Raw genomic sequence first — 26,739 nt, forward strand, 5'->3', positions numbered from 1 at the left:
TCCAGCTTGTGATCACACGTGATCCATGTATGAAGACTTCTTTGATGGTGTGGACTTTACATATTTAATCTTGGAAATCATTCTACAAGTGGGTGAGTGCCTTGTTCAGTTTTTTCCTTTTGTATTTTGTTTCCCTCAGTGGAGCTGGTAGGCTTTGTTAATTTTATTTTACTTTGAGAGAGTCTGTCGGATTTTGGACCTCAATGTGTGTGGAATGTATTCTCCGTAACAGAGCAGCACACTATTTTAAACCCAATATAGCTCCCATCGTTAACATGCACCCATACATCAATCAATCAATCAACTTTTTTCTTGTATATGCAACTCTCTGCTATTTTTCAGGATGTCTGATGACACAGATGTATTTCTTATATTTTTCACAGTTATATCAATGACAGCACTTATAAGCATGCACAAAGCTGAACCTCTAACAGAGACTGTTTATAACCATCTGCGTTCATGATGAACATGCATGTGCACTAAGACTTCTCACAGTGGAGAGCGGCTGCTACTTTTACTGTGACTACATCAAAATTAACAGTAATCACTGCAAAACAAGTTATTGTAACACAACATCAACTTATGTAAACTTTGCAATTAACCTGTGGTTCTGTTCTTAACGTTAGCTGCTAAATTCCATTCAAGTGTGCACGTTCCATCGTGCATTCTTGTAGGCACATGTAGAGATAAACCATAACTGCCTGGTGCTGCAAAGTGAAATTATTCACTGTGCCAAAGTGACCAGACGTTCCACTGTCTGATAAAAAACACAGAATGTTGCCAACACAATGCATTCTGGGTCGATTTTGTCTTTATGCAATTGGGAGAATTGGCGCTTTAGGTCACTGATTTGCATCGAAGTGTCACAGCCATACGGTAAGGTAGAAAGCACCAGGACGGACTCTAAAGACTTGGGGCAGAGTAGCCAGAGACATGACTCACTGCCACGATCAGTGAAGCTCTCTCCAAGATTGACACTTTCATCACATACAGACACCATTCCGATGGTTGAATCTAGGAAGGCGTTGAAAGCCTGGATCTTAGTCTCTGTCCAAGACCATCACAAATGTAGACACTCTAACGCTTCACTCAGCTTATCAAGTGCCGCACTCAGGCATCCATCAACACTGCCGTGACTGCAAAGTTTGTGTATTCTGCACCATATGGAAAAACGTTTGCTCTCTTTTACGATATGCCTTAATATTTTGGGAGATTTGGGGCTATCTGTCCACTTTGTAAACAAATCTGAATTAAAATTCAGGTGAGATCACTTTGTTCTACATCCCTGTAGTGTGCTGCTAGCATTGTGTTTGGGTTCAGTCAGTCAGAGACCAACTTCTAAATGCTGGTATTACGAAAATATCCTTATGTTTAAATCAAGTATTTGTAGCTGATCAACAAGCGACGCTGGTTAATTAATCTCCTCCTGTTCTTCGGTCTTGGTTGTAATTGTTTGGTCACACTCAAAAATGTGGTTTTAACGGCAATCTGAATTTCAGTGTTTGTAATTTGGAACATAAATTCTTAATATTATCTGAAATATCTCCTCTTTTCGTTTTGTGGACTGCAGTGCAATCAAGTATCACACAAAACTGCTGTAATTCTGTGACATAAAATGTGTTGGAAAGTAGGGATGTGAATCGTACAACAACTCACGATTCAATTCGATTCCGATTCTTGGGGTGACGATTCGATTCAGAATCGATTTTCGATTGAAAGAGCTCTGAGAAACAGTTATATTACTTAAAAATGTTTATGTTTAAGAAAATGCAGCTTTACAAGGTTAATCAAGTGATTCTAGATGTAAAATTACTTATCTGCTTTGCTCGTTCAGAGTTGGTTGGCAGTTTAGCGAAGCGCTGGTCAGCAGTCGGCAGATACCGCTGCTCCGCTCCTTTTAACCGTCGCATGTGGGCTTGCGGATTTGAAGTGTTTCTGAAGCACTTGACTTTCATTTTGCAGATTTTGCACACTGCATAAGTCATGTCAAGCTCCTTCTTACGCAGCAAATAATAAAATCCAAAATGCGCCCAAACATTTGCCTTCAGCAAAGACGGTACTGGCTGAATTAGCTCTTCGTCCGCCATGCTAAGCTGCAACTCACGAATGTTTGAAGCACGCCGGACCCTCCCCTCGCGGGGACGCTGTAGTACGGAAGCCGTTGCCTGACAAACAGTACACACAGCAAGTAAGCAAGAAAATGTTTTAAAAATGCTTTTTAAAAATCAACTCTTGGACATTTTGGATTCAGAATCATAATAAGAATCGCGATGTGGACCTGAATCGATTTTTTCCGACACCCGTATTGGAAAGTGTTTGACCTCTAAACTTTAAATGGATGTGAAAATATTTTTTGTGTAGGCCCCGTCCCTCACCCACTGTGTCCACTCTGGAGTTACATGTAGATTTTTAATCCCCACCGACCCATGTGGCTGCATGTACAGAATCTATATTGTCCCATGGTGCACCTTGTCTGGACACAAACAGCTCCACTGGGGCCTTTTATGTCGGCCACAATGTGGCTGAGCTGACACTTTGTCTGTGACTGGCCACCGCAACCGTACAGCAGCGCTGCCATATTCTCAGGCCCTGGCCTGGCCACAGAAACACTGGGGAGGAAAAATGGGACATGAAAAACGAAAACAAGGGGCGTGATTGATGGTTTCCTTTGATCTTATTTTTGCCACCCCAGAATGGATGACTGCCGACTGCTCCTGCCTGTCTGTCCGGCAGAGGAGTTGTTCTTCCTTCTGTGCATACCGACAGAGGAACCGGCTCTTTTGGGATCGTTTTACAACCCCCCGTCAGAGAATAAATATGTTTCTGTAATTATTTTGCAGTGTTTGCGTTCCATTTTTCTGTATAGCCCCAGTGCTGGAAAACCGCCCCACTCACACTGTTGTTTTCTCCGAGCTGCCACCAGATCTGCTACATAAGTACACCTCATATTACTATGGTGAAGGAGCAGCATAGTCAGTTAGATAAAAATAGGCAAAATATACAGTCCAGCTGTGACATAGACTCTGAATATAGACTTTGGTTTATGGCAGAATCAGATGTAGTGTGTTGCTTGTCCCAGCGCCTTAGTGGCCCCAAAGGATTGCAAGCAGGGGTGTGGCCAAGACACTTATTTTACAGGAAGGCATCATCATGAAAAATCACTTTTATTTTCAGTCATTTTGAAACACTAAATCTCTTCCTGAAGTAGTATTTATCCTAGTGTTTCAAAACAGAGAATCATTTTCAAAAGCAAATGTTTCACTTAAGCTGGTGTCACACAGGATGACCTGCCATGAAATGAAGCAGATCCAACAGGACACCAATAGGACAGCTATTCCCAAGCTGACCAACTTTGAAACCTGAAAATCATCTGAGTCCCACCCACACCTTTAATTACAATTTGTATCAACACGTGAATACATGAGAGTAAGAACGTGTGTCCAAACGTTTGACTGGTAGTGTATATTAATGTTAAACTGGCTCAGATAAGTGAAGAATAACACCATTTAAATCCCATGGCTTTATTGTTGTTGTTATTATGGTAATTTCAAACTTTTTATAAAATTAAAAATCTAATCATTTTTTAAAATTTACATTTAATTGTCTGCCATGACCCACAAGCAGCACTTTCATGGCCCACACTTTGGGAGTCAGTGCAATAGGTAATCTGTTCATGAATGTACTGTTCACTATGTGACAGTAGAACACAGTGTTCTTGACCAAATAATGAGGTGTGTGGGTTCAGTCTTGGAGTTCTAGGCATGTTTAAAAGACCAGAATCATCGTTTCATCTCTGCAAAGCTCACCTGAAAAACAAGGTGTCTGGATACAATTTAGGCAAAGGCTATACGCCCAACCGTTGGGCAGATAAATATAATGTCTTACCTTATTTGCCCAACCGTTGGGCAGATAAGTCATAGATAGAACATTACATGCACAACCGTTGGGCAGATAAATATGTCTTATCTTGTATTGTATCGTGTATTTGACATGTTTTGTGCATCTAAACTACGTTTTTTAACACCACTTTTTAAGGCTCTATTGCGGCGTATGTTTGACACATTTAACAGTGTCATCTTTAATTACTGCGAAAACACTGCAATGGATCAAAACAGACAAACTTCATAAGCATTTTGAACGGAAGCCTGTTAATGACGACGAAATAGTTTTTGAACAAAATGCTGCTTGTTGGCTGTAAGATGGTGTTAGTTTGACACAGTTCCCTGGGTGTGATGAGCCAAACAGAACTGCTTTAGATCACAGCCCCTCCGCCGGGTGCGAACCCTCCCTCAGCCGGTGAAAAAATATCCACCTTTTTTCCCTCCCGCGTTGAAACCGGAAGTGACCTTACAAGCGCGCTCATTAGTCGGTTGTGGTTGGGCGTATATGCTCACGTATTTGGGTGATTCTTAGACTACGGGCACTTATGTCCTTTGATCATATTGTATGAAAAACAGAAAAAAGGGGAAATTTCACACTTTTATAGTTATCTTTACAATGAAAGTGTGTTAAGAAATTTGTTCTAGTAGTCTATGATGACTTTTTCACCTTTTTTCAGCATCATTATATGCAAATATTGCCGTTTTGTGCTTGTCCCACATCCAGACTTTTGATCTTCAATGATAAAAATGAATGGTAAAGAAACGTTTTTTCTAATGTTTTAAAATATCTCTGAATAAAATATCAGTAAAATAATCAAAACATAATTGGGGTATTCAATGTCATACAACTGTTGTGATTTTTTAAAACAAAATGTAGTTGTCCCACACTATTGCCATAATTTCCACCACAACACTGTAATGTCCCTTTAAACAGTTTGTATGAAAGATTGTTTGGGTAGGTTCTATGGACATAAACAGTGACATCAGAGCACATGTATATAGCACCAAATCACAACAAACAGTTGCCCCAAGGCGCTTTATATTGTAAGGCAATGGTGTGGTGGAAATTACATTTACAAGGCCAATAGCGCCCGTAGTTAAAGAATCACCCATTTACTTTATTGAACCAACGGTTGGGCATATAGCCACTTCGTACAATTTATTATGAAGTTCTTGTAGCTTGGAGCAACCTTGACCAGATCATTCAGCAGCAGTTCATAATGCCCATATGCACTTGAACCACTTTGGTTATTATTATTGTTTTTGTTCTTCGTGGAGTCCTTGGCGGACGTAATAAAATCACCTGTGTTTATTTGTGTGTCTGTCTGTTAGCAGGATTACAGAATCTGGATCCAGATTCTGGATCAAGTTTCACTTTATATAGTCTTTGAAGGATTAGGTCAAAACTACTTCACAGATTCTCACTAAATTTTCACCATGGATACATATTAGGCCATGAAAGACTCCACTGAATTTTGGAGGTGATCTGGATCCAGATTCGGATTCTGGATCAAGATATCACTTTATATAGGCTTTGAGGGATTTCTTCAAAATTACTACACAGATTCTCACCAGATTTGCACCACAGATAGATATTAGCGCATGGAAGACTCCATTAAAGTTTGGAGGTGATCCGGATCCGGACTGGCGGACGTCAGAAATCTCTGATTGCTCTTGTTATTCTTATTATTTTGCAGGTTTACTCTGTAGGTGAATGAAAGAAGCTTCTAGGGATAGTCATTGATTCATTCATTCATTCATTTTCTGCCACTTATCTGGGTCCGGTGTCACAGAATGAATGGTCCCCCCCTAAAAATTGGTCCGCCTGCCTTCACTGCGCATGCGTCATATCGGACCACAGCAGCATGTCTGCGACAGACTCTCTTTACCCAAAGCAATCAAATGGATTAATGTGATTATTAACCATCAGATGACAAGGTAAAACTTCTTAAATCATTCTAAAGTCAGTTTTAAGCAGAAACTCGGCGAAACTCCGTGACGCTATGAAATGACCGACGCGCAGTGAACGCATCAACTAGCAGCTCATGCAGCTGCGGCGCTCTGATCACTTCATCCGTCTTTTATGATGAAATAATGCTGAATTTATGTGGAAATGATTGTTGTCCAAAAGTTTCAGATATCTGGTGCTGAGACAGATGATGACTGGAGTGCAGTTTGAAGCAGAAACGAGGTGATAATCTGTCAAGCACGGCTAATGACGCATGTGCAGTGAAGACAGGGTGGACTGATTTTTAGGGGGGACCATTCAGTCAGCGACACCGGGTTGCGGTGGCAGCAGACCAAAAAGTTCATGTCACATGTCCCTATCCTTGGGCAAGTTCTGTCACTCTTATTAGATCCCAAGGAGTTTCCAAGTCAGCTGTGTGGACAAGACTGTGTGGGTATTTGCCCCTGTCCATGACTAGAAAACAGCCCACCAGTCACTTTACAGACTCCCTGTGGGTGGTGAGCCCACATGGAGGTAACACTGCAGTTTTTTCAGGCTGAGCCTGACCATGTCTCACAGTTACAAACCTGTCCACCAGGCTCTCACCTGCAAGCTCCTTCCCACCACCCCCAGGCCTGGCACCAGGAGAAGGCCCCAGTACCCCCAATCTGGGCGAGGTGACTCCATCCCTATGTGTGTCTGTTTCCTCACCTCAGACCAATTTGCCAAGGGTGACCCTACCAGAAGCTAATTCTCCAGACAACACAGCTCCCAGGATCACACAAACCTCTCTACCATGATCAGGTGGTGATCCAGGGAGGGGTTTTAGGGATAGTGTGAGAGGCAAAAGGTGACTACAGCAGCATCTAATGTAGTGAATTCTATCATGCTCATGTTGCCTTTACAGTGACACACACACACACAACACACACACACACACACACACACACACACACACACACACACACACACACACACACACACACACACACACACACACACACACACACACACACACACACACACACACACACACACGTGCTGAAAGCACCTGACACAAACACACACATCCTGATCATGATGTGACATGTTGCATTCTGTTGGGTCATCCCACATAATGCCAGCTTTAGTTTCCCAAGTGTTTTATACCACTGAATCATTTGGCATATTTTCTTTTTTTATATATATATACTTTTAGAGCATTTCAAACTGCAAATCATTTTCCAAACAAATCAGTGTCACTATTGTAATGTTTCATAGATTCTGAAACAGAGCCATATTCTGAAGTAATTGTTTTATTTTGTATTTGGAGGATTTCAGATCAGTGAGAATATATATATATATAGAGAGAGAGAGAGAGAGAGAGAGAGAGAGAGAGAGAGAGAGAGAGAGAGAGAGAGAGAGAGAGAGAGAGAGAGAACAACACTTTTTTGTTGTTTCAAAATGGAGAATCAGCTTCAAAAGGAATCATTTCATTAGCTTTTCAAGTGATTCAAAAGAGCAACACTCTTCTGAGGCAACTGCTTATTACTCATTTGCATATTTCAAAATTAAATGATTTTCTGAGTAAAGGAACCATCCTGCCAACAAGATGTCAAAATTAGTATTGTAAGCATTTTGAAACAATGAGTCTCCTGAACCAAATTCCAAATATTCAGTCAGTGACACAGCAGGGTGTTGTAGTCGATACCAACTGGGTGTCCTTTTTTGTGTGTGCCAAAAACATAAAAAAAATCAGTCACGTATCAGCAGTGGAAGCCAAGGTTAAGAGATGTGATGAAATAATGACACAATACTCAATAAAACACATTTCCTGGATATCTGCAACAAGAAAAGGGCTATAATGTCTGTTTTGATGGAGCTGTCTACCATCACTCCTAGATCTTGAAATAACTATCATGGTCTTAGAGTGCAGTATTATGTGCATGCACACTTGTGCAGGGTATGTATGCATCGCTACTCCAGTGCCTTTAACTATCAGAAGTAAATACTTACTGAAACTGGTTGATTTGTCTCCAAGTAATAAAAAGCATTGTGTTTGTGATAATTATGTGGAATATTTTGGGTGGGGGTTTAAATGTATACCCTAGCTATGTCTACACTCAAGAGTCCACATTATCACAAGTTTAAAGCTGTGGAATCGTGACATTCTGCTAACATTGTGTTGCCTTTTCTGTCCTTAGCAGAATAATATAAATGCAAAAAGCAGCTCGTCTTCCCAGCTGGCTCCTGGAGACCGGAGGGCTGGTTCAGGACACCGGTTGCCCCACAAACCCGCCTCCCTCCCTTGGGCACAAGGCACGGGCACCAGCCTGCACAGGGATAGCCCTGGAGCGTTTCTCCTCGATCTCCACAATTTCCCCGACCTCTCCAAAGCCGACATCAATGGACAGAATCCCAACATACAGGTGATCACGTGTGTCTGTGCACATCCACACCCATGTGCATGCTCCTGCACCTGGCACTATGCTTGTATGGTTTGAGTCATCATGCACACACTGGACAGGAAGGAGAATTATTTGGTGAACATCACTATCTCTTTTGTACTTTCTTCCTCGGTCCACGACAAGGACAGATGAAAGGCTAACCCGTATCGCCTCAACACGACAAAAAAAGACAGATGGCAGCTTATGTAAATGTGTAGCAGGCCTTTGCCCGTAAGTCAGTAAGTGTGCAAACGGTCACGTAACCGCTGCAATGTTTAAGTCATTCTCCTGTCTAATCCAGTGAGGGGGTATTTCCATTTCTGAGAGCATCACCGCTAAACCCGAGCACGAACAAAGTGTATTAACATCTCAAGATGTGGGAAGGGAGCGGAGCAACCAATTGAGCAAGGGTGTGAGGCTGTGGGAGAAGAGGAGGGGACCGGGGGCGGTCTTTGATCCTGGAATTCATCTGGCTTTCATGGTCTGGAGGAGGCCGAGTAGCCCTTTGAACTCTATGTTTAGATGGAGAGAGCCACTGAGGTGGGAGGCTGGCTGTGGGGCAGGGGTGGTGGTTCCCCTTCATCTGGGAGGCACGTGTTAGGCCAGGAAAAGAGGAGAAAAAAAATACTGTTGCCTCACCTGCTCTGCCCACATACAGTCCCAAAATAATATACAGCTTTTAGAAACAGAAGCCAACCTGCATGGTAAATGGTCCGAAACCACCTCCACTTTGTAACCCACCAATTAGTCACCAGGTTGTTAGTTGAGCTTTCAACTCCATTAGTAGTGAAACTGTGCTTTTCAAGATGTCAATGGAGGTTCTCAGTCATCCATGTGGGAGATATTTACTCAAAAACAACTCGATGTCTTTAGTCTTCAGAGTGTTTCAACACACGTCCAAGTGACTTTTTCAGTTGTATGGCTGATGAAGTCACTTGGAAGTGTTGTGAAACATACTGAAGACTGTCCAAGAAGTCCACTTGCTTAAGAGTAAATACTCAGAAAATGCTTTTCAGGATATTAGAGTGTCTTCACATTTCACCTTAACCCAGAGGTCTCAAACCGATTCCAGAAAGGACCAAGAGGGTGCAGGCTTTCTTTGCAACCACCCCCTCCACCAGATGATTTTACTGATTAACATCACATTGAGCAGGTGGAATCAGTTAATCAGTGAAATCACCTGGTCGAGTGGGTGGTTGCAAAGAAAACCTGCACCCTCTTGGCCCTTTCTGGAATTGGTTTGAGACCTCTGCCTTTGATCTTTGAAACATTCCACAGAAAGGAGATTAATAATCAAACAAACTCAATAATCCTCTAACCATGACTGTTATTAGTTGCTTCTCCAGAGTTCTTGGGGGCATACATATAGGGTTGAACAAAATTCTGGTATGTAAAGCAGAAGTTATCACGTTCACAAGCATTTTATGAGTTTAAAAAAATGCTTCAGTGACCTTGACTTTTTTTGACCGAATAACCTTCAAATCAACAGGGTTCTTAAGGTTCGATTACATAACATGCACACCAGGCTTGGGAACAGCCACATGAAGTAGATTACACCAATGTTATTTATTTATTTTAATCTCAAAACACATTTGGTGACCTTAACCTTTCTATGACTCTCAAACCGGTATAGAGCTTCAAGCTAAATACATACCAATTACGGTAAAAATTAGATATCAAGGGCAGAAATGACCAAGCTCACAAGAAATTCTTGGATTCAAAAAAAAAAAAAATGGCACCTTGACCTTTGCTCTCATAATCTCCAATTCAAAAAGGTCCAAGTCTAGTAGCAAATGAGTATGTAAAGCAGAGGTTCACAGTTCATTTATGAATTTAAAACATGCTTCCTGTGACCTTAACCTCTGACCTACTCCCATAAAAAATCAACAAGCTTCAGTGCTAACCAAGCCCAAATAATCGAGCTGATCAGCAACATGATTTCCAGGAAATAAGCATGACGTGAGGGTCAGATTAGACAGCGAATGTAACTCAGAGGGTTAAAAACTTGCAGTGGGTAAATTCCTCCATCTTTTTGGGAGTATATAACCCCTGGCAAAAATTATGGAATCACCGGCCTCGGAGGATGTTCATTCAGTTGTTTAATTTTGTAGAAAAAAAGCAGATCACAGACATGACACAAAACTAAAGTCATTTCAAATGGCAACTTTCTGGCTTTAAGAAACACTATAAGAAATCAGGAAAAAAAATTGTTGCAGTCAGTAACGGTTACTTTTTAGACCAAGCAGAGGGAAAAAAATATGGAATCACTCAATTCTGAGGAAAAAATTATGGAATCATGAAAAACAAAAGAACGCTCCAACACATCACTAGTATTTTGTTGCACCACCTCTGGCTTTTATAACAGCTTGCAGTCTCTGAGGCATGGACTTAATGAGTGACAAACAGTACTCTTCATCAATCTGGCTCCAACTTTCTCTGATTGCTGTTGCCAGATCAGCTTTGCAGGTTGGAGCCTTGTCATGGACCATTTTCTTCAACGTCCACCAAAGATTTTCAATTGCATTAAGATCCGGACTATTTGCAGGCCATGACATTGACCCTATGTGTCTTTTTGCAAGGAATGTTTTCACAGTTTTTGCTCTATGGCAAGATGCATTATCATCTTGAAAAATGTGGACATTTACATGTTCTCTTCAGGCAGTCATCTTTATAAATCTCATTGGAACAGCACCAAACAAACGTTCCAGCATCAACACCTTGCCCAATGCAGATTCGAGATTCATCACTGAATATGACTTTCATCCAGTCATCCACAGTCCACGATTGCTTTTCCTTAGCCCATTGTAACCTTGTTTTTTTCTGTTTAGGTGTTAATGATGGCTTTCGTTTAGCTTTTCTGTATGTAAATCCCATTTCCTTTAGGCGGTTTCTTACAGTTCGGTCACAGACATCGACTCTAGTTTCCTCCCATTCGTTCCTCATTTGTTTTGTTGTGCATTTTCAATTTTTGAGACATATTGCTTTAAGTTTTCTGTCTTGATGCTTTGATGTCTTCCTTAGTCTACCAGTATGTTTGCCTTTAACAACCTTCCCATGTTGTTTGTATTTGGTCCAAAGTTTAGACACAGCTGACTGTGAACAACCAACATCTTTTGCAACACTGCGTGATGATTTACCCTCTTTTAAGAGTTTGATAATCCTCTCCTTTGTTTCAATTGACATCTTTCGTGTCGGAGCCATGATTCATGTCAGTCCACTTGGTGCAACAGCTCTCCAAGGTGTGATCACTCCTTTTTAGATGCAGACTAACGAGCAGATCTGATTTGATGCCGGTGTTAGTTTTGGGGATGAAAATTTACAGGGTGATTCCATAATTTATTCCTCAGAATTGAGTGAGTCCATATTTTTTTCCCTCTGCTTGGTCTAAAAAAGTAACCGTTACTGACTGCCACAATTTTTTTTTCTTGATTTCTTATAGTGTTTCTTAAAGCCAGAAAGTTGCCATCATCATTGTCTTTCACTGATAGTTTTTGATTCGTACAGGTGACTATTGAAGTTGTGGATGGTCTGGAGAGCCACGAGCCAGAAAAAGGCCTCCGCAAAGAGAGCAAACCTAGCTGGGCTTCACCAAACTGGAGAAACTGGTGGCCTCACTCATCGTCTTCCAGCCCTCATCAAAGAGAAGAGCGTGAACACACCTACGGGAGCCACAGTGAGGACAGCAACTTCCTCAGGCCGCTAGGAGACTGGGACAGGAGAGGAGGCACCGGAGGAGGAAGCAAATCCCAGACCGAGTATGGTGAGACTGTCAGGAGAGTGTGTGCTTGTGCTTTCAGGCATTATTGCAGGAAATATGTGCACAGTGGTACGCTGCAGAATATTTAGCACAATCTGCGGGATCTTATTTGAGCAACCGCTTTGCAGCATTTCCACAGATGGTGGCTGTCGGATGTGGAATCTATAATTTGCAGATTTGCTGATTTAAGCTGTCACCATAATGAGTGCAGTCATCCCAGGCGAGCCCGACTGAAGCCTTTAACACTCTTTTATGAGATGGATTCCACTGCGGTGAGCATCTAGCTACGTGACACGGTTTATATGCCTCGCGGCACCAAAGTTCAACGGCAGGAATGGAAGCCGACCCGCGGTTAGGCCACCACACCTCGCTGAAAGGAACTGCACAGATAAATCTGCACTCGGTGTCATGCAGAATCCCCTTCACCCTTGTTGCAGCACGCCCAGACCAACATGGCTGAATAGGAACGTGCGCGATGGAAAATGTGTGTATCCACTTGCAAATGGCTACACTTTTTTTTGTGTGTGTTTTCGGCAAACCGCAGCTTGTGGCTAATGCGTTCTGGTTATCATGCTCATTCATCCTTCATTTCATACCACACTAATGGATGAGAAAATACTTTATCGCCATTCCTGTCATGGTTTTAAGCCTAATTATCATAATTGGGGACAGGTAGCAAAGGTCACGCATTGCGGCCTCTTGATATTACATTCGGTCTTCTGTGGGCCGAGTGCACGTTATTACCTTGTCATTTTCTACTATCTAAATTTTTTCTGAGCTATTGGTGGTAGGAAGCAATGGAAAGTTGCGTAGAGTCATTGCTAGATGCCTATCTAAGCCTGCATTTATACAAAATGCACATAATGAGGGGCACATGGTGTTGTATAGGAAGTTTTTTTGGAGCCGCTCCAGAAATACTTCCATCCCAACATGACCACATGAATTCTCCTCTAATGGAGCGCTGCCTTCTCTCTGTGTGTGTGTGTGTCCTGTGTTTTGTATGTGCCAGTGTACAGTGGGGTGAGCTGTTTGCTGGGTTGAATTGGTTGTAAAGTGGAGTGCAACTGTTTCCACGTATGGCTTTTAGCAGCGATCCGCTCAATGATAATTGGAGTTAAAGAGGATTTCTTGCCATTTCACGTCTCAGTTTCAAACCAACCAAAGGATCTTGTAAGCTTTTTATTTTTTTTAATTCACTAAATGCCTGTGTGTTGTTTTTCTTACTTTGAATGAGCGTGCACAGTGATGTGTGAGTGGCCCAGTATCTGCTGTGTTGGGATGGGGAAAGTGGGTGAGAATCATGATCTCCTCTCTGACTTACTTGCAGTGAGGCACGCTAAAAGTTCAGCATGTTGCTCGTATCACATCTGAGCATCTCTCTCTCTGATCCAGACTATATGGATGGAGAAGGAGACTGGAGTAACTGGTCAGCGTGCAGTGTCACCTGTGGGAATGGCAACCAGAAACGAACCAGGTCATGTGGTTATGCGTGCACTGCTACCGAGTCACGTACATGTGACATGCCCAACTGTCCAGGTAAGTGCCACATGTCTGAATTCTGCATAGCCTTTAGTAAACACAGGCAGAGTACAACGTAATTAAAGAGGTATTCATTAGAGTGTATTATGCTCCCGACGGCCACGTCACTATTGCAATGTTGAAATGTCTCAGTGACTGTATGATATGATATGATTGGCTGATATGAGCTACAGCTCATATCAGCCAATTAGGAGCAGCAATTTTCATGAAATCCTTTCAATGACCACAGAATCGACCTTAAACACAATTTTGAGCAGATCTTTGATGGAGGATCGCCCGAGAAACACTGTGTACAAGTTTGATCTATGTAAAACGGACTATACCATACGTGTAGTTTTTTCTAGATGACTCATTCTGCTCTTTTTCACTCTGTCCGAGGTACAAATGATGGACAGATCTGAACTGAAGGGCCTGGACGGACTGTAATGTGGAAGGCCTGAAGCGAGTGCTGCATGCTGCAGTCTGCATTTGCAAGTTACCTCGTCGCGGGGACAGGTCCGCTGACGGCGTGGACGACCCCTGCCTGTGGTGCTGATGCCTGTGTGGACTTCTCATCTTCTTTATATTATGTTGTTTGATTTTCTATTTTCTGTGTCTTCAGCTTTGTAAAACTTTGCAAAACCTTGTAATTGGTAGAATGGCCTAAGCAGTAGTCCACCCCGCTGAGTCTGGTCTGCTTAAGGTTTCTTCCTTATTATCATCATAGGGAGTTTTTTTCCCTTACCACTGTCGCCTGTGTGCTTGCTGTAGGGGTTGGTAAAGTTCAACCTTACTTTTGGTGCAGCGTCTTGAGGCAGCTTTGTTGTGATTTGGTGCTATATAAATTAAATTAATTGAAACTGAATTTAATTTAACTGTAGGTGAAGTATCCAATTTTCAGAAACTACTTTTAAAAATAGCCTTGAGGAAAACTTTGATGCAGGATGACCCAGGGAACAAGTTTGATCCAAATCGGAACTTAACTGCAGGAAAAGCAGCAATGATGGTTATTATTATGATTACAATTGAATTGTGACCAGATGACGAACATTCCATCACCATATCATCCGGTTGTTGGCCAGTCATGAAAATCTGACGGAGGCGCAGTACATGTCTGCACTCTTTGAGTTAGTGCTCGCAACCTGTAATACAGAAATCACTTGTCACTTTAGAAAAAACAAACCCAAAGGTACAGTTTGCAGAATTCAGATGTCACCCAGTACCTCACCTGTGACCAATGTGGGTGAACGCTCCACTTACATATCAGGTGAAAAAGCCATTCTGTGGTCCACAAAAATCATGACTCTTGAGATGTAAAAAGAAGGGCTGTCATCACCACGTGATGAACAAACAATACACAAACTTTAGGATAGAAATAGTTAATTTTAGACGTCTGTGACATACATAATGAAAGTCCTTATGTGGACATGAAAAGCAGCAGCTCCTTTGTGTTTAATGTGTCAGGAACATAAATGGGTTGTTTCTTTGAAACCTGAAAATAGATTGTTTTTAGGATGAATCTATTTGTCTATGGAGCATTTCTGGATACAAATTTAAGGCACTTGATGACCTGTATTAACAATACAACCCCTTTACAAATATCCTTTTTCTAGTCCTGTTTATCTTGGGCCACCCAACAATATAACAACATTTTTGCCAAATATGTCTACAGGGTTGCTGTATTGAGTTACAATGCTTGCCTTCCTGTCTCAATAAACTTATTATACTCATTATACTTTCTCAGTATACTGTAAAGGTTCTTAAGAAAGTTCAATTCATTTCATTTATATAATGACAAGGGGATAAACACGACCCAAATTCATATATTACTAAATTCCAAGTTGAGTCACTTAACAGATAAATCATCAGGAGCAAAGCGTGTGCAATGCATGATCCCGAAAAGTATCCTTCTGCAGCAAACAATGAATGAATGAATAACCCCAAAACAGTAATTGAACAATTAATAATGCATATATTAGAGCGGACCTCCATTTAGGAGACCAAAAAAAACAAAATGAAGCACCCTCTATCTACTAGTCAGAGGTTAAAAAAATAACACAAATCAAAGGCAGGCTGATGCATACCTGAGCACGCTGTGTCTGTAATTTTTTTTTTTTTTTCGTGAGTTACATTGGTGACACTGTTGGTTCATAGTAAGAAGGTCCTGGGATCACGTCCCACTTGATCCTTGTTGAGTCTGCATGTTCTCGTGTCTGCATGTGTTCCGGTTTCTTGCCACTTCCAAAGACATGCAGGTTAGGTGAATTGGAAACGTTAAATAGTTGTGAATATGTTTGTTTGTCTATATGTTGCAGTGTGATAGACAACCTGGCAACCTGTTCAGGGTGTGCCGTGCCTCATGCTCAGCAACCCTTAATTGGAATAGGCGTGTATAGAAAATGAACAAATTGACTATGTATGACTTCTGTGTGATTCATTGTGAAGTTATTCATCAACCAATCAAATATTTTGCTGATCAATACATGCTTTAGATCATATATCTATTTATATATTTAGGCTTAGTTGTTGAGATGAACCAAAAAAAAAAAAAAAAAAAAGGAAAAAAAAAAAGGCATTTTTTTGGACCATGTTTTCTTTAACCTTTGACTAAACTACTGCAAAATTTAATCACATCTACATATCTATTCAAGTAATTTTCTCACCAAATTTGAAGGAAAGACATTAAGCCATTTTTGAGTTATCCTGTCAGACACACACAAAAGTAAAAATGAAAGTTATCAGAGGGCTGATGCATACCCTGTGCTCACTACACACAATATAAATGTCCATGTAAATATACAATTTTTAACTATGTTCGACTCCATCATCTGACTTCTGGCAACCAAGCCTGTATGGTAGAGTGGCCAGATGGAAGCCACTCTTTAATAAAAGGCGCATGTCAGCCCACCTGGAGTTTGCCAAAAGGCACCTGAAGGACTCTCAGACCATTCGAAACAAAGTTCTCTGGTCTGATGATACAAAGATTGAACTCTTTGGTGTGAATGCCAGGTGTCATATTTGAAAGAAACCAGACACCATCCCTACAGTGAACCATGGTGGTGGCAGCATCATGCTGTAGGGATGTTTCCAGCAGCAGGAACTGGGAGACTAGTCAGGACTGAGGGAAAGATTAATGCAGCAACATACAGAGACATCCTGGATGAAAACCTGCTCTTGACCTCAAACTGGGGTGACGGTTCATATTTCAATAGGACAATGACCCTAAGCACACAGCCAACATATCAAAGGAGTGGGACAACTCTGATTGTCTTTGAGTGGCCCAGCCAGAGCCCAGACCTGAATCTGATTAAACATCTCTGGAGAGATCTGAAAATGGCTGTACACCAACGCTCCCCATCCAACCTGATGGAGTTTGAGAGGTGCTGCAAAGAGAAATGTGCAAAACTGCCCAAAGATAGATGCACTAAACTTATGGCACCAAAGGTGCATCAAAAAAGTATTGAGCAAAGGGTGTGAATACTTATGTACAACCCCAATTCCAATGAAACTGGGACATTGTGTAAAATGTAAATAAAAACAGAATACAATGATTTGCAAATCCTCTTCAACCCATATTCAATTGAATACACCACAAAGACAAGATATTTAATGTTCAAACTGATAAACATTATTGTTTTTGTGCAAATATTTGCTCATTTTGAAATGGATGCCTGCAACACGTTTCAAAAAAGCTGGGATGGGGCAACAAAAGTCTTTGAAAGTTGATGAATGCTCAAAGAACACCTAATTGGAAGCAGGTGAGTGTCATGATTGGGTATAAAAGGAGCATCCCCAAAAGGCTCAGCCATTCACAGGGATGAGATTGGCAAATTCGGTTTTCAAAGGAAAATAAGCCAGGGTCCAGGGGCCACAGGCCCCGGCGGGTCCAGGGCAGAGCCCTGGCCAGGGGGTCAGGAGGACGAAGTCCCCCCAAAGTCAAAGCATTTTTGCTGTTTGAAAACATGTAAACTGCACTAAAATGATATTAAAAACTACTATAAATGCCAGGTGTTCATATCTATAATTCAAACCCTAGTAAACCCTTACTAAGACCATCTACTGTACATGTGTATTTTTGTGACCAAAATATTTTTTCATAACTAGACTTACTTGATTTTCAGCATTCTCCACTTTCAGCATGGCACACTTGTCAACAAACATACATGTACATATATATCCTCAAATACATGTACATGTATAATCCAATGTTCTATGTCCATTGAACTGTCAGACCATATAAGGTTTATATTTAGTCGATGTGATCTCCACCTATAACACTGTCATCACGTGTATACATGTATATAATATACACACACATATATAATTACAATGTTCTAGCACACTACAATAACGTCAAAATGTCTGTTTACATAATCCACTGACTGTGTGTGTGTGTATGTGTGTGTGTGCAACACCGAAGAAAGGGCGGGAGAAACGCATATATAGTGGTCCCTCGTTTATCGCGGGAGTTACGTTCTAAAATAGCCCGCGACAGACGAAATCCGCAAAGTAGTCAGCGTTATTTTTTACAATTATTATAGATGTTTTAAGGCTGTAAAACCCCTCACTACACACTATTTCTCACTTTTCTCTCCTGTGTAAACACTAAGTTCAAACCTTAGTAGAAAAATAAGACCAGTATTATAGAATGAAACCAAAGATCAAAACCTGTTTTCAGGCCCAAACATTTGTTTGAGAAATAAAAATAGAACTTTTTCCTATAAATAATTATGATGGCTTTTAGAACTAACAAATTTAATTTTAACGATCAACCTACGAGGTTGGACACATAAGAAATTATTAATAGTGACTGACCAGTATTTCACAGTTCCTCTGATCACGCCTCTTTGTCGTGGCGCCTCTCCACAGCATGTTTTTCCACTGAGTCACACCTCGGTGCAGGTATCTTTTTCAGAGTGAAGAACACAGTTATGGGTAGTTGTTGGTGCTCTTTTTTTCTTCTGGGCAAGAAGATTCTTATAAACAGACACACGCAGAAAATGCGCGTGCTCTCCCTTCGCTCACTGCCTCCGGTGTTACCGTTGCGGGACAGATGCGGGACCCGCAAAGAATCCAAGTCATTAAAAAGAAACAAACTTCTCTCAGTGGCCACGGAGCTCTGCGGCTGCGGTTACCGAGACCATGCAGCGTTGCTGAATTCTATCCTTGCGGGCTGCTGGAGCGCTCTGCATCAAAACAGCGAGCGTAGTCTCTGGACCTGTTGCCAGATTTTGGCTGCAACTCAGCACAGCAGACGGTGGGGCGGTGTGAGTGGCCCGCGAAGGCAGTGAGAGCAATCACGGTGATGCCGACCGGCCCACCTGATGAGGATGCAGAACACAATGCGCTGTTAAAAAAAAAAAAGCATGCAAAATTGCGCTAAAAAAAAATCTGTGAAACTGCGAGGCCGCGAAAGGTGAACCACGATATAGCGAGGAACCACTGTATAACCTTAGCGCTGACTGGTAATAAGCTTTGTAATAACCAATGAAAACGTGCGTAAGTAATAGCTTCGACTGCGCTTCGATACTGTCTCGGTTTTTATGATTTGTTGGAGGGAAAACTACCGAATATTGGAAGTTGAAAGACTACACAGTTACCTCCCTTACACTCCATGCTCATTGTGGGCCTACTTAATACTGGTCACTGATCAGCACAGTGTTACTTCCGCGTTCGGCTGACTGACGGACTGATCGAACTTGCTGCGTCGGCGATAACAAAGACCACTCAGTGTTCTGAATAGATGACAATTTTATTAAACAAAGGTACCCCTGGCATTAATTTTTTTTTTTGCATTCTTACCCCCCCTAAAATTTTCTCAACGGATTTGGACGTTTCACAAAATCAACCCCAGAGACTGTCAAATCTGCGGATCTGCGGAAAAATTTCATCCCTGCATTCACAATCAAAGATGGGGTGAGGATCATCACTTTGTGAACAACTGCATGAAAAATAGTCCAACAGTTCAAGAAAAATGTTTCTCAATGTTCAGTTGCAAGGAATTTAGGGAATCTATCATCTACAGTCCATAATATAATCAGAAGATTCAGAGAATCTGGAGAACTTTCAACACATAAGCGGCAAGGCCGAAAAGCAGCATTGAATGCCCGTGACCTTCGATCCCTCAGGTGGCACTGCATTAAAAACCGACATCATTGTGTAAAGGATCTTACCGCGTGGGCTCAGGAACACTTCAGAAAACCATTGCCAGTTAACACAGTTCGTCGCCACATCTACAAGTGCAAGTTAAAACTCTACCATACAAAGTGAAAGCTATACATCAACAACATCCAGAAACGCTGCCGCCTTCTCTGGGCCCGAGCTCATTTGAAATGAACAGAAGCAAAGTGGAAAAGTGTTGGGAAGGTGTAGTGACACAGACCCACAACAGGGGGCGTTAATGAACGGACAATGGATGAGCCAAAAAGTAATGCCAGATCCAGTTTTGTGAAAATTTGGGCTCCATGCAGGGGCGTGAACATTGAATCTAACAGGGGCAGAGGGTATCGGTTGCGAACCGTGATCTCGTTCAGCCCCCTATAATCAATGCATGGACGGTGTCCGCCGTCTTTCTTGCCCACAAAAAAGAAACCAGCACCCATCGGGGAGGTGGAGTTCCGGATCAGCCCGGCAGCTAACGAGTCCCGGATGTAGGTCTCCATTGATTCGCGTTCCGGACGTGAGAGGTTGTACAGCCTGCTGGACGGGTACTCAACGCCCAGGATCAAATCAATGGCACAATCATACGGACGGTGCGGGGGAAGGGTGAGCGCCAGATCTTTGCTGAAAACGTCAGCAAGATCGTGGTACTCACATGGCACCGCCGTCAGATTGGGGGGGACTTTAACCTCCTCACTAGCTGTCACACCAGGCGGAACCGAGGATCCGAGACACTCCCGGTGGCAGGTTTCGCTCCACTGAGCCACAACCCCAGACGGCCAATCAATCCGGGGATTGTGCTTTATCATACAAGGATAACCAAAACTCACACAGGAGGTAGAAGGTGTTACATAAAACACAATCTCCTCCCTGTGATTACCAGACACCACCAATGTCACTGATTGTGTCTGGTGTGTGATTAATGGAAGAAGGGTGCCATCTAGTGCCCGTACCTTCAATGGTGAAGGTAGAGCCACTAGAGGGAGCCCGACTTCCCTCGCCCATCTGCTGTCCAGCAGATTCCCTTCCGACCCCGTGTCTACCAGTGCTGGGGCGTGAAGGGTCAGATCCCCACTCAGGATCGTAACTGGGATGCGTGCGGATTTGCGGGGTTTCCCCGCGTGCGTGTTATGGCCCACCCTTAGCCCAGTTTCTAAGGGCGGGCGTTGTCGTTTAACCGCTTGGGGCAGTTCCTCTGTAGATGCTCACTCGAGCCACAGAAAAAACACTCACCGCGGGCCAGCCTCCGTTGTCTGTTATTTGATTTAACTTTGGCCCTGCTCGTGTCCATAGCTTCATCAGCAGGGGGAGCTGTTGCCACACGTGAGTCACGGGCTGTGGAGTGTGGGGAAGGCGGCACCCTTTCGGACCCGGAAGGAAGAGGGACAGCTCGCGCCACGCCCCCCGCCCTAATGTTGTGAATTGCACAACAGAATACAGACAATTGCAGTTGAGGAGTACAGTCAATCATACACAAGGTGACGTGTGGGCAGGCTCGAGGATAGAAGACGTCTGTCCAGAGAAGAGCCGGATCCCACACGGCTTCCACCGCCAACGGATCTGAAGAACACCGGAGCCGCCAAGTCCTGGGTCCCAGGTGGCCACCATCTCCAGCTGTCAGACCAGGTACTGCTGGCAGAAACAGAAACAATTAATGGTGGGTGTGTGAAGACACACCCAGTAATCGTTCCCTGAGTACGAGGTCTGTCCATAAAGTATCGTACCTTTTTATTTTTTTCAAAAACTATATGGATTTCATTCATATGTTTTTACGTCAGACATGCTTGAACCCTCGTGCGCATGCGTGAGTTTTTCCACGCTTGTCGGTGACGTCATTCTCCTGTGAGCATGCCTTGCGGAAGGAGTGGTCCTGCCCCCTCGTCGGATTTTCATTGTCTGGAAATGGCGGAATGAAAAGGACTTTTTTTTCCATCAGAATTTTTTCAGAAGCTGTTAGAGACTGGCACCTGGAAACCATTCGAAAAATTTATCTGGCTTTCAGTGAAAATTTTACAGGCTTCACAGAGAATAAGGACTTTAACTACAGGTTTAAGGACCCCTTTAAGGACGGTCGGTGCGCCGTGCTGTGAGCTGCGACGATGTGGCACAAACCACTGGATCATTTCTAAGCTGATGGCTCTGTGGATACGAGACCGTCGTGTGCTCTTTCTCTGGTTATCACAAGACCTGGACATCAGCCATTTTCCGGCAGATTTCACTTTTAACAAGAGATTTTGTCATGGAAAGCCGCGCGGAGGCTTCACGCGTCACGACCGATTCGCTGATGAAGCGAGACAAAGGAACACCTCCGTTTCAGAGTGTTAGAGGACAAGTTGGGACATGTCCAGCTCTCCACAAGTTCTTTTATACTCACTCGACTGGTATCACTGAAAGCCGAGATAGACATGTCGCCCATTGAAACACATGCTGCCATCCAAGCAACGTCTTTTTCAGGGATGTCCCTGCTTATTTCAGCAAGACAATGCCAAGCCACATTCTGCACGTGCTACAACAGCATGGCTTCGTAGTTAAAGGGTGCGGGTACTAGACTGGCCTGCCTGCAGTCCAGATCTGTCGCCCATTGAAAATGTGTGGCGCATTATGAAGCGCAAAATATGACAACGGAGACCCCAGACTGTTGAACAACTGAAGTTGTACATCAAGCAGGAATGGGAAAGAATTCCACCTACAAAGCTTCAACAGTTAGTGCCCTCAGTTCCCAAACACTTATTGAGTGTTAGAAGGAAAGGTGATGTAACACAGTGGTAAACATACCACTGTCCCAGCTTTTTTGAAACGTGTTGCAGGCATCCATTTCAAAATGAGCAAATATTTGCACAAAAACAATAAAGTTTATCAGTTTTAACATTAAATATCTTGTGTTTGTGGTGTATTCAATTGAATATAGCTTGAAGAGGATTTGCAAATCATTGTATTCTGTTTTTAATTTACATTTTACACAACGTCCCAACTTCATTGGAATTGGGGTTGTACATGTGACTTCTTAGTTTTTCATTTTAAAAAGAAATTTAAAAAAAAAAAACTTTTTCATGTTGTCATTATGGGGTGTTGCAAGTCGAATTTTGAGGGAAAAAATTAATTTACTCCATTTTGGAAAAAGGCTGTACATAACAAAATGCGGAAAAAGTGAAGTGCTGTGAATACTTTCCAGACGTACTGTATTTTATTTATTTATTTTCAAAAAGGTGTTTTTGAGCCATGTTTTCCTTGACCTTTGACCCAACTACTCCAAAATCTTATCACTTCATTCCAAGTAATATTCACATGAGGTTTTAAGGAAATCTGTCCACACACACACACACACACACACACACACACACACACACACACACACACACACACACACACACACACACACACACACACACACACACACACACACACACACACACACACACACACACACACACACCAGCAGAGGTGGGCAATCCTGACTTCAGTAAGTAAAGTCCTACCATGTATTGCTTCTCCCTGTAAACTTAAAACATGTGATTTCATACCTGCCTGAAGAGATTAACTCATTAGAATCAGATGGATGAGTGGCTGAATTGAAGAAAAAAAAAAAAAAAGTGGACCTTTAACTCAAGTCACGATTACCCACCTCTGCACACCACTGAAAACACCATGTGATTGACGCCTTGCCAGCGCCTACGGTAACAAAATCCAAAATTGGCTCATTCACAGGCAAGACTAAATTTTATTCCAGAATGAGCTGAAACATTTCCACAATTGTAGAGAAACTACACAACTATCTTGCAATAAAAAAAGATTCCAGTTACTTTTTGTCATCAAACCTGCATATATATATATATATATATATATATATATATATATATATATATATATATATATATATATATATATATATATTTATATTTATATATTGATTGTAATTGTTGTACTGGATGATTTGCTCCACTCCTCACTGTGCATTCGTCGCTGTAGGTATCGAAGATGCCTTCAGGACAGCTGCTACTGAAGTCAGCCTGTTAGCTGGAACAGATGAGTTCAATGCCACGGAGCTCTTTGGTGTTGGTAAGATTCTGCTTCCCTCCTCTTCCTTCAGATGATCATTCTTTCAGGTGTCTTACTATCAAAGGGAGCTCGTCCATATGGCAGCCGTGTTACCATTCCACATGCTCAGCCTGTGCTTCATTATTCTGCAGAAATGGAAGGCTTGCTTTCTGTCTTTCTTTCTTTTGTCTGTTCCAAATCGATACAGAAAATGCCTTTATGTTGTGTGTTTGACTTTCTCACACTTATACCATCATCTTCTTGTGATAATTCGGTGGGGGAATGTAGTGTGTAACACTGCCGGCTTCATGTCTTCCAGACACAGACAGCTGTGAACGATGGATGAACTGCAAGAGTGACTTCTTGAAGAAGTATATGACCAAAGTGGCCAACGACCTTCCCAGCTGCCCCTGCTCTTACCCCACTGAAGTGGCATACAGCACGGCAGACGTACACGATGCCACCAGGCGCCAAGACTTCCGCTGGAAAGATGCCAGCGGACCAAAAGAGAAGCTGGAGATCTACAAGCCCACCGCGCGCTACTGCATCCGCTCCATGCTGACGTTCCAGTCCACCACACTGGCTGCGCAGCACTGCTGCTATGACGACAACATGAAGCTCATCACCCGCGGCAAAGGGGCGGGCACGCCCAACCTCATCAGCACAGAGTTCTCAGCGGACCTCCACTACAAAGTGGACATCTTGCCTTGGATCATCTGCAAAGGCGACTGGAGCCGTTACAACCAGGCCAGGCCGCCAAACAACGGGCAAAAGTGTCCCGACAATCCACAGGATGAGGACTACTACAAACAGTTTGAAGAAGCGAGGGAATTCTAGCCATTTCCATTTTAAGACAAAAACACATTGCTTAAACATTCAGCAAAACCTCAGAAAAGGTGCTGAAACCACATTGTGTTTAAGTCAAAAAACACACAAGGAACATGAGGAAGACTCGCTGTTCTTGTGAACTGAGAGGACGATAAATCGAACACAATGGTCATTGTTTCACAAAGAACATCACTAAAACCTACACAAAGCCTTTAAAAAAAAAAAATAAAATTTGTAAACAAAATAGGTCTGTAAAAAAATGTTTTTCCCCTTTTTTAAATTTTGCAATTGCATTGTTTTCAGTGTTATTTTACAAAGGGAGAGAAGAGTTTATATTCATAAAAGGGAAAATATTAACTGTTTGGACTGCCTTTGTGTTCAATTAATTTGTGTTTGTTAATAGAAAAATGAGATTCTTCAGGATTATGTTGAGCAGTACTGTTTTTGTAATTGCATATACAAGCCTTTAAGTAAGACTGTGAGTATGTTTAATTCGCATGCACATTTTTTTTAAAACAGAAATTAACCACTGCGGCCCTGACAAAGAGCAGTCTCGTCCCTATGTAAACCATCAATATTTTTTGTAAAGTATTTATTGAGATGTATCTGAGTCCGAGTTGGGTGTCTATGATTGAAGTTTCTGACTCATATATGGCTAAATGCGATGTTGAGATGCTTCTCTAGTGCACCACTAATGTCCAAATTGCTTCAAGTTAGGATTGAATTTAAGAGTTAGGACTGTGTGAACACCATAGAACAGGAAGGTTTTAAGATACAAATCTATAAATAAATTTTTTAAAACAAATTTACTGTGCTGATGGAAAAACATCTTAGCTTTGATTCCTAGGATCTTGCCTATTCTCCACAGAGTGCATTTCCTTGCTTTTTATTTTGTTTATTTATTTATGGCTGGTTTTGTGCTTGCTTGCGGACTGCCGTTAACCACAAAATGAGCTTTCTTGACACACCCTGTTCTTGGCCTCGTTCTTATATACATCCAGGCTCTTGTTGTAGAATACAAGGTGGTCTTGATACCATTCAGCCACCTCCTGCTAGTTGGCCTCATCAAACTCCCATTCTGGCTTCCACGTCTTTTCAGGGAGAGTATTTTTCCAGTCCAAATCCTATCTAAATTCCAGTCCAAATCCAACACAGCTAAGTACGTGTTAAGAAAATCAACAAACTACGTTGGCCAAATCACGCTGTGTAAAGACGCGGGCTACTATGGAGTCCCAGAAGTGGTGCGGCAGAAACTGTGCAGAAAGCAACATGCAAGAAGCAACATGCAAGAAGGAGGGTGCCCACTGTGCAGAAACAACACAATGCAAAATCTTTGAGTGGAAAACTGCAATAATCGCAGTCTGTGGGCAACAGATCTTCAATGCAAAAGTTGGTAATTAACAATACGCAGGTATAATTGGAGCAGCTGCTGTTAGGTTTCCCTCCTGCTGTCAGATGAAATTCATGTGAGAAGAAAACATCAATTAGACTTCCAACAGAGGTTAAGCCAGTGCACAAGGCCTCCATTAATTCCATCCAGTGTGGCTGTCAGTCTCGGCCTTTTGATGGGATTGTGATATTTCTTCAGAGGGTAAGGTTCCCTTGAATGCGACTCAAATTCTTTGTCTTTGGCATGTGTCCTCAAATTCCTGACTAATTTCTCAGTGTACACTCGCACACAATGCTGCTTGTCCATAGCAGGGACCTCTGACCGTTCCCGCTGCGCTGAGTGCTGCAGTCATTGTCGCACAGAGAAAGCCATTCATAGCGCCCTCATTCCTGCAAATCTTGTGGACAGCACAGCTGGCCGGGTGCAGGGCTCGCCTTTATAATGCAGCAGGCCCCAGCATGTTCCACACCCGTGAGGCAACTACATACAACTGCCTCGTAGCTCCACTATTCATACTAAGTTCTTCCACACGTGACTTTCGACCACCATTAATTCAAAAACACAATCCTGAACAGCAAACACTCAAATGTTCAGCATAGATCTGTGCTTCCACTGTAAACCTTAAGATTATGTGTATAAAGTTGTTTTAATCCTTATGTTCCCCCATGTGAGTAAAAGCCTGGATACAAGGGTAAGATTACAGTAACCAACGTGGATGGTTATCTCAGCAGACTGTCTGCTGAGCAGACCGTGGAGATCAAAGCGGTGTTCGTCTTTATTTTTGAGTCATTACAGTG

The 26,739-nt window shown here is 42.4% G+C and overlaps 1 protein-coding gene across 2 annotated transcripts in view; it reads left to right on the plus strand.

Annotated features, from left to right (window-relative positions):
- The window catches only part of ism1 (isthmin 1), a 41,538-nt gene extending 16,186 nt beyond the window's left edge, over positions 1-25,352 (plus strand). Inside the window, exons 2-6 of one of the 2 annotated variants that reach the window (XM_034185156.1) lie at positions 8,016-8,237; positions 11,760-12,015; positions 13,405-13,548; positions 23,656-23,745; positions 24,044-25,352. In XM_034185156.1, coding sequence (XP_034041047.1) covers positions 8,016-8,237; positions 11,760-12,015; positions 13,405-13,548; positions 23,656-23,745; positions 24,044-24,561 — 1,230 coding nt within the window. In that variant the 3' untranslated portion in view covers positions 24,562-25,352. Of the gene's footprint in view, positions 1-8,012; positions 8,238-11,759; positions 12,016-13,404; positions 13,549-23,655; positions 23,746-24,043 lie in introns of both variants that reach the window. The other variant, XM_034185155.1, reaches the window with a different exon arrangement.
- The last annotated feature ends 1,387 nt before the right edge of the window (positions 25,353-26,739 follow it).

The sequence above is a fragment of the Thalassophryne amazonica genome, chromosome 13 (assembly GCF_902500255.1).
Source record: "Thalassophryne amazonica chromosome 13, fThaAma1.1, whole genome shotgun sequence".
Classification (NCBI taxonomy): Eukaryota; Metazoa; Chordata; class Actinopteri; order Batrachoidiformes; family Batrachoididae; genus Thalassophryne; species Thalassophryne amazonica.